Source organism: Elephas maximus, chromosome 10 (genome assembly GCF_024166365.1).
Source record: "Elephas maximus indicus isolate mEleMax1 chromosome 10, mEleMax1 primary haplotype, whole genome shotgun sequence".
Classification (NCBI taxonomy): Eukaryota; Metazoa; Chordata; class Mammalia; order Proboscidea; family Elephantidae; genus Elephas; species Elephas maximus.
Genome location: NC_064828.1, coordinates 28,450,910 through 28,467,106, shown reverse-complemented (window position 1 = coordinate 28,467,106; position 16,197 = coordinate 28,450,910). Strand labels below are relative to the sequence as shown.

General features: G+C 38.7%; 1 protein-coding gene across 1 annotated transcript; it reads left to right on the top strand.

Annotated features, from left to right (window-relative positions):
• Window positions 1-11,728: 11,728 nt before the first annotated feature.
• Window positions 11,729-12,667, top strand: LOC126084526 (olfactory receptor 4F3/4F16/4F29-like). The gene has a single exon (XM_049899142.1). The coding sequence runs from the start codon at window positions 11,729-11,731 to the stop codon at window positions 12,665-12,667; it is 939 nt and encodes a 312-aa protein (XP_049755099.1).
• The last annotated feature ends 3,530 nt before the right edge of the window (window positions 12,668-16,197 follow it).

Genomic DNA, 16,197 nt, shown 5'->3' with positions numbered 1-16,197 from the left:
TTTTCATAATCTTCTATTTTATATGTTTTCTTTTTACAACTCTACCCAGTTTCTTCATTGATCAGGCATGGTTTCATAATTCCAATCATCTTTAAGTTATATTCTTTCCTGTTTTTGTTGACCTGTGATATTATAAATACAGTATTTGGAATATCTAATCACTCTTTGGAAACCCTGGTGGCGTAGTGGTTAAGTGCTATGGCTGCTAACCCGAGGGTCAGCAGTTCGAATCCGCCAGGCGCTCCTTGGAAACTCTATAGGGCAGTTCTACTCTGTCCTATAGGGTTGCTACGAGTAGGAATTGACTTGATGGCACTGGGTTTGGTTTTTGGTTTTAATCACTCTTTTAGAGGGAGCCCTGGTAGTGAAGTGGTAAAGATCTATGGCTGCCAACCAAAAGGTCAGCCATTCAAATTCAGCATCTGCTCCTAGGACATTCTATGGGGGTAGTTCTACTGTGTCCTATAGGGTCACGATGGGTCAGAATTGACTCTACAGAAACAAGGTTTTACCACTATTTTTTTTTTTTTTATAATAACTTTTATTAAGCTTCAAGTGAACGTTTACAAATCCAATCAGTCTGTCACATATAAGTTTACATACATCTCACTCCCTACTCCCACTTACTCTCCCAGTCTTGAGTCAGCCCTTTCAGTCTCTCCTTTCTTGACAATTTTGCCGGCTTCCCTCTCTCTCTATCCTCCCATCCCCCCTCCAGACAAGAGTTGCCAACACAATCTCAAGTGTACACCTGATATAATTAGCTCACTCTTCATCAGCGTCTCTCTCCCACCCGCTGACCAGTCCCTTTCATGTCTGATGAGTTGTCTTCAGGGATGGTTCCTGTCCTGTGTCAACAGAAGGTCTGGAGAGCATGACCGCCGGGATTCCTCCAGTCTCAGTCAGACCATTAAGTTTGGTCTTCTTATGAGAATTTGGGGTCTGCATCCCACTGCTCTCCTGCTCCCTCAGGGGTCCTCTGCTGAGCTCCCTGTCAGGGCAGTCATCGATTGTGGCCGGGCACCAACTAGTTCTTCTGGTCTCAGGATGATGTAGGTCTCTGGTTCATGTGGCCCTTTCTGTCTCTTGGGCTCTTAGTTGTCATGTGGGCTTGGTGTTCTTCATTTTCCTTTGCTCCAGGTGGGTTGAGACCAATTGCTGCATCTTAGATGGCTGCTTGTTAGCATTTAAGACCCCAGACGCCACATTTCAAAGTGGGATGCAGAATGATTTCATAATAGAATTATTTTGCCAATTGACTTAGAAGTCCCCGCAAACCATGTTCCCCAGACCCCCGCGCTTGCTCCGCTGAGCTTTGAAGCATTCATTTTATCCCGGAAACTTCTTTGCTTTTGGTCCAGTCCAATTGAGCTGACCTTCCATGTATTGAGTGTTGTCTTTCCCTTCACCTAAAGCAGTTCTTATCTACTGATTAATCAATAAAAAAACCCTCTCCCACCCTCCCTCCCTCCCCCCCTCGTAATCACAAAAGTATGTGTTCTTCTCAGGTTTACTATTTCTCAAGATCTTATAATAGTGGTCTTATACAATATTTGTCCTTTTGCCTCTGACTAATTTCGCTCAGCATAATGCCTTCCAGGTTCCTCCATGTTATGAAATGTTTCAGAGATTCGTCACTGTTCTTTATCGATGCGTAGTATTCCATTGTGTGAATATACCACAATTTATTTACCCATTCATCCGTTGATGGACACCTTGGTTGCTTCCAACTTTTTGCTATTGTAAACAGAGCTGCAATAAACATGGGTGTGCATATATCTGTTTGTATGAAGGCTCTTGTATCTCTAGGGTATATTCCGAGGAGTGGGATTTCTGGGTTGTATGGTAGTTCTATTTCTAACTGTTTAAGATAACGCCAGATAGATTTCCAAAGTGGTTGTACCATTTTACATTCCCACCAGCAGTGTATGAGAGTTCCAATCTCTCCGCAGCCTCTCCAACATTTATTATTTTGTGTTTTTTGGATTAATGCCAGCCTTGCTGGTGTGAGATGGAATCTCATCGTAGTTTTAATTTGCATTTCTCTAATGGCTAATGATCGAGAGCATTTTCTCATGTATCTGTTGGCTGCCTGAATATCTTCTTTAGAGAAATGTGTGTTCATATCCTTTGCCCACTTCTTGATTGGGTTGTTTGTCTTTTTGTGGTTGAGTTTTGACAGAATCATGTTGATTTTAGAGATCAGGCGCTGGTCGGAGATGTTATAGCTGAAAATTCTTTCCCAATCTGTAGGTGGTCTTTTTACTCTTTTGGTGAAGTCTTTAGATGAGCATAGGTGTTTGATTTTTAGGAGCTCCCAGTTATCGGGTTTCTCTTCATCATTTTTGGTAATGTTTTGTATTCTGTTTATACCTTGTATTAGGGCTCCTAGGGTTGTCCCAATTTTTTCTTCCATGATCTTTATCGTTTTAGTCTTTATGTTTAGGTCTTTGATCCACTTGGAGTTAGTTTTTGTGCATGGTGTGAGGTATGGGTCCTGTTTCATTTTTTTGCAAATGGATATCCAGTTATGCCAGCACCATTTGTTAAAAAGGCTGTCTTTTCCCCAGTTAATTGACACTGGTCCTTTGTCAAATATCAGCTGCTCATACGTGGATGGATCTATGTCTGGGTTCTCAATTCTGTTCCATTGGTCTATGTGTCTGTTGTTGTACCAATACCAGGCTGTTTTGACTACTGTGGCTGTATAATAGGTTCTGAAGTCAGGTAAGGTGAGGCCTCCCACTTTCTTCTTCTTTTTCATTAGTGCTTTGCTTATCCGGGGCTTCTTTCCCTTCCATATGAAATTGGTGATTTGTTTCTCTATCCCCTTAAAATATGACATTGGAATTTGGATCGGAAGTGTGTTAAATGTATAGATGGCTTTTGGTAGAATAGACATTTTTACTATGTTAAGTCTTCCTATCCATGAGCAAGGTATGTTTTTCCACTTAAGTATGTCCTTTTGAATTTCTTGTAGTAGAGCTTTGTAGTTTTCTTTGTATAGGTCTTTTACATCCTTGGTAAGATTTATTCCTAAGTATCTTATCTTCTTGGGGGCTACTGTGAATGGTATTGATTTGGTGATTTCCTCTTCGGTGTTCTTTTTGTTGATGTAGAGGAATCCAAGTGATTTTTGTATGTTTATTTTATAACCTGAGACTCTGCCAAACTCTTCTATTAGTTTCAGTAGTTTTCTGGAGGATTCCTTAGGGTTTTCTGTGTATATAATCATGTCATCTGGAAATAGTGATAACTTTACTTCTTCCTTGCCAATCCGGATACCTTTTATTTCTTTGTCTAGCCTGATTGCCCTGGCTAAGACTTCCAACACGATGTTGAATAAGAGCGGTGATAAAGGGCATCCTTGTCTGGTTCCCGTTCTCAAGGGAAATGCTTTCAGGTTCTCTCCATTTAGAGTGATATTGGCTGTTGGCTTTGCATAGATGGCCTTTATTATGTTGAGGAATTTTCCTTCAATTCCTATTTTGGTAAGAGTTTTTATCATAAATGGGTGTTGGACTTTGTCAAATGCCTTTTCTGCATCAATTGATAAGATCATGTGGTTTTTGTCTTTTGTTTTATTTATGTGATGGATTACATTAATGGTTTTTCTGATATTAAACCAGCCTTGCATACCTGGTATAAATCCCACTTGATCAGGGTGAATTATTTTTTTGATGTGTTGTTGGATTCTATTGGCTAGAATTTTGTTGAGGATTTTTGCATCAATGTTCATGAGGGATATAGGTCTATAATTTTCTTTTTTTGTAATGTCTTTACCTGGTTTTGGTATCAGGGAGATGGTGGCTTCATAGAATGAGTTGGGTAGTATTCCGTCATTTTCTATGCTTTGGAATACCTTTAGTAGTAGTGGTGTTAACTCTTCTCTGAAAATTTGGTAGAACTCTGCAGTGAAGCCGTCCGGGCCAGGACTTTTTTTTGTTGGGAGTTTTTTGATTACCGTTTCAATCTCTTTTTTTGTTATGGGTCTATTTAGTTGTTCTGCTTCTGAATGTGTTAGTTTAGGTAGGTAGTGTTTTTCAAGGAATTCATCCATTTCTTCTAGGTTTTCAAATTTGTTAGAGTACAATTTTTCATAATAATCTGAAATGATTCTTTTAATTTCATTTGGTTCTGTTGTGATGTGGTCCTTCTCATTTCTTATTCGGGTTATTTGTTTCCTTTCCTGTATTTCTTTAGTCAGTCTAGCCAATGGTTTATCAATTTTGTTAATTTTTTCAAAGAACCAGCTTTTGGCTTTGTTAATTCTTTCAATTGTTTTTCTGTTCTCTAATTCATTTAGTTCAGCTCTAATTTTTATTATTTGTTTTCTTCTGGTGCCTGATGGATTCTTTTGTTGCTCACTTTCTATTTGTTCAAGTTGTAGGGACAGTTCTCTGATTTTGGCTCTTTCTTCTTTTTGTATGTGTGCATTTATTGATATAAATTGACCTCTGAGCACTGCTTTTGCTGTGTCCCAGAGGTTTTGATAGGAAGTATTTTCATTCTCGTTGCTTTCTATGAATTTCCTTATTCCCTCCTTGATGTCTTCTATAACCCAGTCTTTTTTCAGGAGGGTATTGGTCATTTTCCAAGTATTTGATTTCTTTTCCCTCGTTCTTCTGTTATTGATCTCTAGTTTTATTGCCTTGTGGTCTGAGAAGATGCTTTGTAATATTTCGATGTTTTGGACTCTGCAAAGGTTTGTTTTATGACCTAATATGTGGTCTATTCTAGAGAATGTTCCATGTGCGCTAGAAAAAAAAGTATATTTTGCAGCAGTTGGGTGGAGAGTTCTGTATAAGTCAATGAGGTCAAGTTGGTTGATTGTTGTAATTAGATCTTCCGTGTCTCTGTTGAGCTTCTTACTGGATGTCCTGTCCTTCTCCGAAAGGGGTGTGTTGAAGTCTCCTACTATAATTGTGGAGGTATCTATCTCACTTTTCAGTTCTGTTAAAATTTGATTTATATATCTTGCAGCCCTGTCATTGGGTGCGTAAATATTTAATATGGTTATGTCTTCCTGATCAATTGTCCCTTTTATCATTATATAGTGTCCTTCTTTATCCTTTGTGGTGGATTTAAGTCTAAAGTCTATTTTGTCAGAAATTAATATTGCTACTCCTCTTCTTTTTTGCTTATTGTTTGCTTGATATACTTTTTTCCATCCTTTGAGTTTTAGTTTGTTTGTGTCTCTAAGTCTAAGGTGTGTCTCTTGTAGGCAGCATATAGATGGATCGTGTTTCTTTATCCAGTCTGTGACTCTCTGTCTCTTTATTGGTGCATTTAGTCCATTTACATTCAGGGTAATTATAGATAAATAAGTTTTTAGTGCTGTCATTTTGATGCCTTTTTATGTGTGTTGTTGACAATTTCATTTTTCCACATACTTTTTTGTGCTGAGGCGTTTTTCTTAGTAAATTGTGAGATCCTCACTTTCATAGTTTTTGACTTTATGTTAGTTGAGTCGTTACGTTTTTCTTGGTTTTTGTCTTGAGTTATAGAGTTGTTATACCTTTTTGTGGTTACCTCATTATATACCCCTATTTTTCTAAGTAAAAACCTAACTTGTATTGTTCTATATCGCCTTGTATCACTCTCCATATGGCAGTTCAATGCCTCCTGTATTTAGTCCCTCTTTTTGATTATTGTGATCTTTTACCTATTGACTTCCATGATTCCCTGTTATGTGTATTTTTTTTTTAATTAATCTTAATTTGTTTGTTTTTGTGATTTCCCTATTTGAGTTGATATCAGGACGTTCTGTTTTGTGACCTTGTGTTGTGCTGATATCTGATATTATTGGTTCTCTGACCAAAAAATATCCTTTAGTATTTCTTGTAGCTTTGGTTTGGTTTTTGCAAATTCTCTAAACTTGTGTTTGTCTGTAAATATCTTAATTTCGCCTTCATATTTCAGAGAGAGTTTTGCTGGATATATGATCCTTGGTTGGCAGTTTTTCTCCTTCAGTGTTCTGTATATGTCGTCCCATTCCCTTCTTGCCTGCATGGTTTCTGCTGAGTAGTCAGAACATATTCTTATTGATTCTCCCTTGAAGGAAACCTTTCTTTTCTCCCTGGCTGCTTTTAAAATTTTCTGTTTATCTTTGGTTTTGGCGAGTTTGATGATAATATGTCTTGGTGTTTTTCTTTTTGGATCAATCTTAAATGGGGTTCGATGAGCATCTTGGATAGATATCCTTTCGTCTTTCATGATGTCAGGGAAGTTTTCTGTCAGAAGTTCTTCAACTATTTTCTCTGTGTTTTCTGTCCCCCCTCCCTGTTCTGGGACTCCAATCACCCGCAGGTTATCCTTCTTGATAGAGTCCCACATAATTCTTAGGGTTTCTTCATTTTTTTTAATTCTTTTATCTGATTTTTTTTCAGCTATGTTGGTGTTGATTCCCTGGTCCTCCAGATGTCCCAGTCTGCATTCTAATTGCTCGAGTCTGCTCCTCTGACTTCCTAGTGTGTTGTCTAATTCTGTTATTTTATTGTTAATCTTTTGGATTTCTACATGTTGTCTCTCTATGGATTCTTGCAACTTATTAATTTTTCCAGTATGTTCTTGAATAATCTTTTTGAGTTCTTCAACAGTTTTATCAGTGTGTTCCTTGGCTTTTTCTGCAGATATCCTAATTTCATTTGTGATATCATTAAGCATTCTGTAAATTAGTTTTTTATATTCTGTATCTGATAATTCCAAAATTGTATCTTCATTTGGGAAAGATTTTGATTCTTTTGTTTGGGGGGTTGGAGAAGCTGTCACGGTCTGCTTCTTTAAGTGGTTTGATATGGATTGTTGTCTCCGAGCCATCACTGGGAAACTAGTTTTTCCAGAAAATCCGCTGCGTGCAGTCCAAATCCCTGTGGGACGGTTCCCCGGCTCGGATGCTGCTCTTTCTGCTCCAAGATCAGTCACTGCCTCCCGGGGACTTCTCCTAACGGCTGCGTCCCACGCCGCCCGTGGAACCGGCTAGTCCCCCTCCCGGGGTTAGTTCAGGGGGGTGGAGCAGGTCTCTGTGCTTGTGCCGTACCTGACTGGTACGCTGGCTCCAGGCTCTGGAAACAATCGCTGCTTCCCCGTATTAGTTCGTTCTCCGTCTCTAAATCTGTGTTTGTTGTTCAGGGTTCGTAGATTGTTATGTATGTGATCGATTCACTTGTTTTTCCGTGTCTTTGTTGTAAGAGGGATCCGAGGTAGCGTCTGCCTAGTCCGCCATCTTGGCTCCGCCTCCGGTTTTACCACTATTTTTTTAGGACCCTGGTGACACAGTGGTTAAATGCTTGGCTGCTAACTGAAAGATTGGGAGTTTGAACCCACCAGCTGCTCTTTGGGAAAAGATATGGTAGGTTACTTCCTTAAAGGTTCACAGCCCTACCCTGTGGAGCAATTCTACTCTGTACTATAGGGCCACTATGAGTTGGAATCTACTGGACCTCAATGGGTTGAGTTTGATTTTATCACTATTTCAACAACAGTCTTACTTTTATATCTAGGAGGCTGCCTTTGTTATGTCTGGGTCATAATTGCCACATGATTGAATCCTTTAATGAATTTTTGATAAATGTAACATTTTTGGTATGTCCACCTCCCCTCATTTTTTGTTCTTAGCATTGTGTTAGCAGCTGAGTTTATAAAGAAACATAATACACAGTTCTTTCCCTGAGGCTATATACATGTAAAACTAACTATACTGTTATGTGATAAGTACTACTTTGGGCATGAATAAAGTACTATATATAGGAACACTGAAGAGGAAGGTATAGATTCTTCTTATGGAGGGAAACGGGAGTAGGGAAGGGAAATTTAAACATTATAGCATGTGTTATAGATTGAATTATGTCCTTCCAAAATGTGTGTCAAGTTGGCTAAGCCATGACTCCCAGTGTTGTGTGATTGTCCGCCATTTTGTGATCTGATGTGATTTTCCTATGTGTTGTAGATCCTATCTCTATGATGTTAATGATGCAGGATTGGAGGCAGTTATGTTAATAGGCAGGACTCAATGTACAAGATTAGGTTGTGTTTTAAGTCAATCTCTTTTGAGTTATAAAGAGAGAATTGATCAGAGAGACAATGGGACCTCATACCACCAAGAAAGTTGTTCCAGGAGCAGAATGCGTCCTTTAGACCTGAGCTTCCTATGCTAAGAAGCTCCTAAACCAGGGGAAGATTAATAACAAGGACCTTCCTCCAAGCTGACAGAGAGAGAAAGCATTCTGTTGGAGCTGGCACCTTCAATTTGGACTTCTAGCCTCCTAGAGTGTGAGAGAATAAATAACTGTTAAAGTTGTCCACTTGTGCTATTTCTGTTATAGCAGCACTAGATGACTAAGACAGCAAGTAATTTAACTCTGTCTTAAAGAATGGATTTCATTTCTCTTCCAGAGAGAGAATAGCAGCAGGTGGATATGGTAGAAAGGGAGTCACGGAAGAAGGACTAGTAAGTTTAAAAGCATAGAGCCTGTGTAGTGCACAGCATTTTCAGGTAATAAACAGGTTTTTCTGGGTCATATGGTACAAGAAATGGAGTAGGAGAATTGTTGGAAATTAGTTCAGAAAGAACCAGATTCCAAATAGCTTTGAATGTTCTATTAGATGCTTGCCAAAAAAAAAATTTTTTTTTTTTTCCTATCATGTGGAGGCAAAAAGATTCCATTAAACTATTAACACTATCTCAGATCTGACTGCATGTGGATAGGTGTTTGTTGGTACAGAAAAAAAGTAGAAGGAGAAAATTGTGATGAAGCTTTGTAGTAGCCCTATTGAGGGCTGATGAAAGCAGGGACAGTGAGAAGAGAAAGGAGCAGGTACATGGCATATGCATTAAATTAAAAGAAAGCATTGTGACATGTATCAATGATTTTAACAAGTACCAAAGCAATATGACTGACACAGTGCACTTTACTTTCAGATTTAACACATGAACTTTTGTCTTTTGGTTAATCAGAATTCTAAATTTTATGTAGAAGAATATTACCAATGCAATTGAAATCACTGTTCCTATCAAATTCCCCTCTTTCTCTCCCCAAGGAAAGTCACTATTATGAAGTTGTTGGGTATCTTTTCTGTTCAACTTTGCGTAAGATTTCTGCATGTGTATATATTTATAAATAATTGAAAAATTATGGTAATATTATTATTTTTCAGTCAATATTATATTTTTGAGATTTATCCTTGATAAGAAATGTAAATCCAGTTCACTCAGATTACTTTTCAAAAATTCATTCCATCATACTACTATATGATAATTTATCTTTTCCTTTATTTTGGACAGATAGGTTAATTCCATTACTAGATACCTTTCAGAGGAAGAATTCACTGGATTTGATGACATACGCTATTTCACATTCTCATAATAGTTATGTGAGATGTTAATCATTTCCATTTTACAGATGGGAAAAGGGGCTGACAGATGAAATGCCTGTTACCCACCACCACCAAGTATTGGGTGGCAGGATGTGATATAATGCTTTTTAGATACTGAAGCCTCTATTCATTATACCGTGTAGCTCCTTTGAAAATAATAAAAATAATTGCTAGAAGATGTTGTAAGTGTGAAAATAGAGATGAGTTCAAAGAATGACACAATCTCACACAAGAGTCTAACTTTAGTATCAAACTCCAGATGAGTGTAGAGTCTCTGCATCCACATTGACATTGATGGTAAGATAGGAATACTGTGGCTCAAAATGGTAGACTGAAGCTGCTTGCTGAGGACCTGTTGTATATCCCAGCACTCTTCTTGGCACTCTGGAGGTTGTAAGGAAGCATGATAGATGGAATAGCTCTACGATTCATTTGGGTTAAAAATGGAACACTAGAAATAGGAAACAACTTGGGTTGGAGTAGTTAAGAGTGATTTTCTGAAGGAGATGAAACTTGAATACAGGCCACATTGAGGAGACTTCCATGTGCTTAGCCGGAACTTCATCAGAGATTTCAGTTCCCTCTGGAGAAACAGAGGTTGAGTGGAGCAGGTCCATCTGGCATTTTCTGGTATGAGTCTGTTAAGAAGCCCATTTGCTCCAAAATGGAGTATTCACCCCAACAATTAGTATAAAACCATATGTTTTAGCAAAGTGCCGAATGTATCAGGAAATCTGAGGTACATTAATTAATTGATAGACAGTTGTCAGGGGTAATTAATCATACAGGTTAAACAGCAGTATGTTTGGTATGTCAATATATGACAGTCATTAGCTATAGAAGGGGTTCATCTTTCTTGAACAATCTCTATTATCACCCTGCCACACTTTTTTGTGTGTATGGAATCTTAGGGAATTCCATGTAAATGAAAGGATGGAGGAAATTGGCAAGAGTATTGATCTTGTACATGCCCTGGGGTGGTGCAAATAATTTGTACTTGATTATCAACCTAAGGATCCCTGGTGGCGCAGTGGTTAGGAGCTTGGCTGCTAACCAAAAAGTAGGCAGTTCAAATCCATCAAGTGTTCCTTGGTAGCCATATAGGGCAATTTTACTCTCTTCTATAGCGTTGCTATGAGTCAGAATTGACTCGAGGGCCACAGGTTACTAACATAAAGGTTAGCGGTTCAAACCCACCCACTGGGGCTACAGAAGAAAGGCCTGGTGATCTGTTTCTATAAAGGTTACTGTCAAGAAAATCCTAAGGAGAAGTTCTACTCTGTAGCTCATGGGGTTGCTATGAGTCAGAATGAGCTCGAAGGCAATGGGTTTACTAATCTTGGAGCCAGTGGACCTGGGTTGCAATACTAACTCTAACATTAAATAAATTTATGATTCTGGTCAAGTTACTTAACATATTTGGGTATTTATTGTAAGGAAACTGGTCACATGATTATGGAGGTTTGCAAGTCCGACCTTTTTAGGGCAGGCCCGAAGGCTAGAAATCAGATAAGACTTGATGCTATGGTGTTGAGGCAGAAATTCTTCTCTGGAAAACCTCAGTTTCCTGCTCTTAGGGCCTTTAACTGATTGGATGAGACCTCACTCACATCAATGGCAATTGCTTTTATTCAAAGTCAACTGAGTAGAGAGTGTAACCACATCTGTAAAACACCTTCAGAGCAACAAGATTATTGTTTCATTAAATAACTGGATACTGTATTCTAGATGGAAGCCCTGGTGTCATAGTGGTTAAGATCTACAGCTGCTAACCAAAAGGTTGGCAGTTTGAATCCTCCAAGTGCTCCTTGGAAACCCTGTGGGGCAGTTCTAGTCTGTCCTACAGGATTGTTACGAGTTGGAATTGACTCAACGGCAGTGGGTATATCCTACGTGTTTTAGGGTATTGTAGTCAGCACCATCTCAACGGCAAGTAACAACAATAGGTGGATAGATGGCTGCAAGAAATTAACCATCACCGGTATTAAAAGCAGAGTCAACTTGGTGATAGAGAGCCGCTCCGAACAACAGCCACCAACTTCTCTGTGTGACCACAATTTTAGAGTCCATGAGCATGTTAGGCTGGATGTAATGCCAAAGTGCAATTGCTGTTGTTGTTAGGGGCCATCAGGTTGCTTCTGACTCATAGTGACTCTGTGTACAAAAGAAGGAAACATTGCCCAGTAATTCGTCATCCTTGTAATTGTTGCTATGCTCATTTGAGCCCATTGTTGCAGCCACTGTGGAGATAGGCTTTAATAATTTCCACTTTTATCCTAAATTTTATTAATATAATTCTCATAATTTATATTTCTTTCTATTCTCCTCTTTTAGGTAGCTGCTGGCAAACCCAATGGGTAGAACAAATCACTCTGTGGTGACAGAGTTTGTGTTCCTGGGACTGTCCAATACCTGGGAGATCCAGCTTGTCCTCTTTGTATTCTTCTCCATGTTTTATTTGGCAAGCTTGTTGGGAAACTCCCTCATTATGATCACTGTGAATTCTGACCCTCACTTACACTCCCCCATGTACTTCCTGTTGGCCAATCTCTCCTTCATTGACTTGGGTGTTTCTTCAGTCACTTCTCCCAAGATGATTTATGACCTTTTCAGAAAGCACAAAGTCATCTCCTTTGGTGGCTGCATTGCTCAGATCTTCTTCATCCATGTTATTTTTGGTGCAGAGTTGGTGCTGCTGATAGCCATGGCTATTGACAGATATGTGGCCATTTGTAAGCCTCTCCACTACCTGACCATTATGAACCCACAAATGTGCATCTTCTTTTTAGTGTCAGCCTGGATGATTGGTCTTATACACTCTGTGGTACAATTGGCGTTTGTAGTAAATTTACCTTTCTGTGGCCCCAATGTGTTGGACAGCTTTTACTGTGACCTTCCTAGGTTCATCAAACTGGCCTGCACAGACACCTACCGACTAGAGTTCATGGCCATGGCCAACAGTGGATTCATCTCTGTGGGCTCCTTCTTCATACTGATCATTTCCTATATCGTCATCCTTCTCACTGTTCAGAAACACTTTTCAGCTGGTTTATCCAAGGCTCTGTCCACACTTTCAGCTCATATCACTGTGGTAGTTTTGTTCTTTGGTCCTTTGATATTCTTCTATACATGTCCGTCTTCCTCCACAAACCTGGATAAGTTTTTGGCCATCTTTGATGCATTTTTCACCCCTTTCCTGAATCCTATTATTTACACTTTGAGGAATCAAGAAATGAAGGTAGCAATGCAGAGAGTATGCAGACAGCTAGTAAATTACGGGAAGATCTCTTAAGTGATTGTATTGTGAAGAGTCCTCATTGATTAATGAAGTTTCATTGCTGATTGTCGAACTCACAGAGAAGCTTTTCTTTTCCTGACATTTAGTTGATCATCTGGACACGGTTATTTAGACTTTTGCTTCTTTGACTAGGGAAGGAGTAACATTCACTTCTGAAAAGAGTAAAGGAACTACATGTAAAGTATTTATGAATAAAGATGATAATAATTTTGTGCCTTAATGCCTAAGGAGTAATTCTTATAAGAAGTAATTAATAGAAATACGATATAGGGTAGACTTCTTTGAGGCCTTCAGAACAGGGAGACATCTCCCTCTCTCTTCCTTTTTTTGAACAGTAATCTGTATCACAGACAGAAATTCCTGGCAGTACTTAACAGAGAATTTGCTGATAGAGGATTGAATTGTGTCCCTCAAAAATATGTTTATCAACTGGCTAAGCTATGATCCCCAGTAATGTGTGATTGTCCACCATTTTGTCATCTGATGTGATTTTCCTATTGTTGTAAATCCTATCTCTATGATGTTAATGAGATAGGATTAGTGGCAGTTATGTTAATGAGGCAGAACTCAATCTCTAAGATTAGATTGTGTCTTAAGCCAATCTCTTTTGAGATATAAAAGAGAGAAGTGAGCAGAGAAATTGGGTGAAATCACACCACCAAGAAACAAGAACCAGGAGAATAGAGCATCCTTTTGAACCCAATGTTCCTGTGCTGAGAAACTCCTTGACCAGGGGAAGATTGATGACATGGACCTTTCTACAGAACCAAGAGAGAGAGAAAGCCTTCCCCTGGAGCTAATGCTCTGCATTTGGACTTGTAGCCTACTAGACTGTGAGAGAATAAATTTGTTTGTTAAAACCGTTCACTTGTGGTATTTCTGTTACAGCAGCGTTAGATGACTAAGACATTCATTAACATAAGCTCATTGCCCCCTGGCTTTACTATCTAATCTCTGATATATGGTTTCTAAAGCTATTCTCCCAACTGAGTTTGTCTTTTCACTTTTTGGTAAAACCTTTCCATGTCCACGAAGAAAGATTTTTAATTTGTTTGAGGGCCCATTCATTTATTTTGTCTTTTGCTGTTTGTGGTTTTGTTATTAGATCAGATAATCCATTGTTGAATGCTAGGCTTGACAGTGTTGCCCTGCTTGTTATTCTAAGAATTTTGTGGTTTTAGTTAGCACATTTAGGTTGATGATCAATTTTGAATTTGTTTTTGTGTATGGTGTGAGGCACAGATTGTTTCATTTTTCTGCATGTGGAAATCCAGCTTTCCCAGCACCGTTTATTAAAGAGACTCTTCTTTCCCAGTGAAATGGACCTAGCATCCTTGTCAAAACTCAGTTGACCATAGATGTGTAGGTTTATATATATTTTTAATGTGATTCAAGTCATATCTCCTGCTTATTCAGCATAAACTGTGCTTAAACTGAAATTTATAGTGAAATCCACATGATTTTGATCAAATTGCCCATAAGTAAATGTCTTCATACTCCCCAGGCATTCTGCATCTAAAAGCAACAATGAGCTAGTCAGAATTCCCAGATAACAATTGCTAAACATCCAGTCACAGTTTTGACCCCTATCCGGTGACACATTATAAGATATATGTGTGTGTGTGTATATATATATTTATATTGTTAGATCTTACCAAACCAATCAGGTTCCAGGGACAATTCCCTAGACCACCTGATGTTGGTTGACAAATCCAGTTCCTTGTAACAGCACCTGGTCATTATTCTCCAGTGCTGTTAATTAACCAGTTTTTTTTTTTTTTTTTTTTACTTTTCAGGTTTTTATATAACAACAGTGGTGAAAACAGGAGTCAGCTACCAAGGTACTGTAATTACCTGAAGATCCTTCTGTCTGGGTACAGGTAGTTAGAAAGATTGGAAGTCAAGATAACAACAAGCAGAAAAATTGGACTTGTTTTATTAAATCTAGTTTCAGAAAATCCAGTGTGGGGTCAAAATCTCCATTCAAAAAATCCAGTACTGTCGAGTCGATTCCGACTCATAGCAACCCTATAGGACAGAGTAGAACTGCCCCATAGAGTTTCCAAGGAGCACCTGGTAGATTTGAACTGCAGACCCCTTGGTTAGCAGCTGTAGCACTTAACCAATATACCACCAGGGCTTCCAATTCTCCATTAGGTGTCAAAATCTTCATTAGCAGATATCAAATAAGTTTTTAGTTGTGGCCAGGCAGGCTATAATGTAGGGAGAATGGAATAGATCACACTAGGGAGAAAGGCAAGCAGCTGACTTTACTTTTACCTAGTACTTGAAATATGTCTTGGAGTTTCCAGAGTGAAGACAAAGGTATGGAGGAGATGTCTCAGAATCAGCACTATGCAGTGTCTTCAGCACAGATAAGCCATTTGGAAAACTGGTGGCATAGTGGTTAAGAGCTATGGCTGCTAACTAAAAGGTCGGCAGTTCGAATCCATCAGACACTCCTTGGAAACCCTATGGGACTGTTCTACCCTGTCCTATAGGGTTGCTATGTGTCCGAATAGATTTGACAGCAACGGTTATTCAAATTCCCATTATCATAAAGTCAAATCTGAGTCATAATTATAGGGATTTTTCAGTTTGGGATTCAAATGATAACTGTCACGGATCAAACTGTGTCCCCAGAAATGTGTGTCAACTTGGCTAGTCCATTATTTCCAGAATTGTGTGATTGTCCACCATTTTGTCATCTGATGTGATTTTCCTATGTGTTGTAAATTCTACCTCTATGATATTAATGAAGCAGGATTAGAGGCAGTTATGTTAATGAGGCAGGACTCAATCTACAAGATTAGGTGCTTCTTAAGTCAATCCATTTTGAGATATAAAAGAGAGAAGTGAGCAGAGAGACAGGGGGACATTATGCCACCAAGACAGTGGTGCCAGGAGCAGAATGAATCCTTTGGACATGAAATCCCTGCACTGAGAAGCTCCTAGACCAGGGGAAGATTGATCACAAGGATCTTCCTCCAAGCCGACACAGACAGAAGGTCTTCTGTTGTAGCTGGCAAATAGAATTTGGACTTCTAGCCTCCTAGAGTGTGAGAGAATAAATTTCTCTTTGTTATAAGAGCACTAGAGAACTAAGACAATGACTTAGCAAAGTACTGATTTTTTATCTCATTAGCTTCTTTGATAGGAATGAAGGGAAATTAATAACACCCAGAAGACAAAAGTCAAGACCACTTTTTCTGGCTTTTTTTTTTTTTTTTTTTTTTCCTATCTTTGCAGAAAAGTTAAAAGAAGAAGAAGTTCATTAGAGACTGATGCTACATGGTATTTTTTGAGACCAGGATTAAATGACACACAGAATTGGAAGAAGGATTTACTGGTAAAATGTCTTCCTGAGAACTCTCCTGGCTCCACATGTGTGCCTGACAACAGACCTACCATCGTTTTCAATGTGATGCCAAAAAAATGCTATAATGGTATTAACTATACTATGGTGTATGTTTTCAGACTTTTAGTTCTGTTTTTTTTTTTTTTTTCCTCCCTCTCTAATTTTG

Excerpts from the sequence above, each read along its gene's own strand:
- LOC126084526 (XM_049899142.1), top strand. The coding sequence starts at position 11,729 with ATGGGTAGAACAAATCACTCTGTGGTGACAGAGTTTGTGTTCCTGGGA.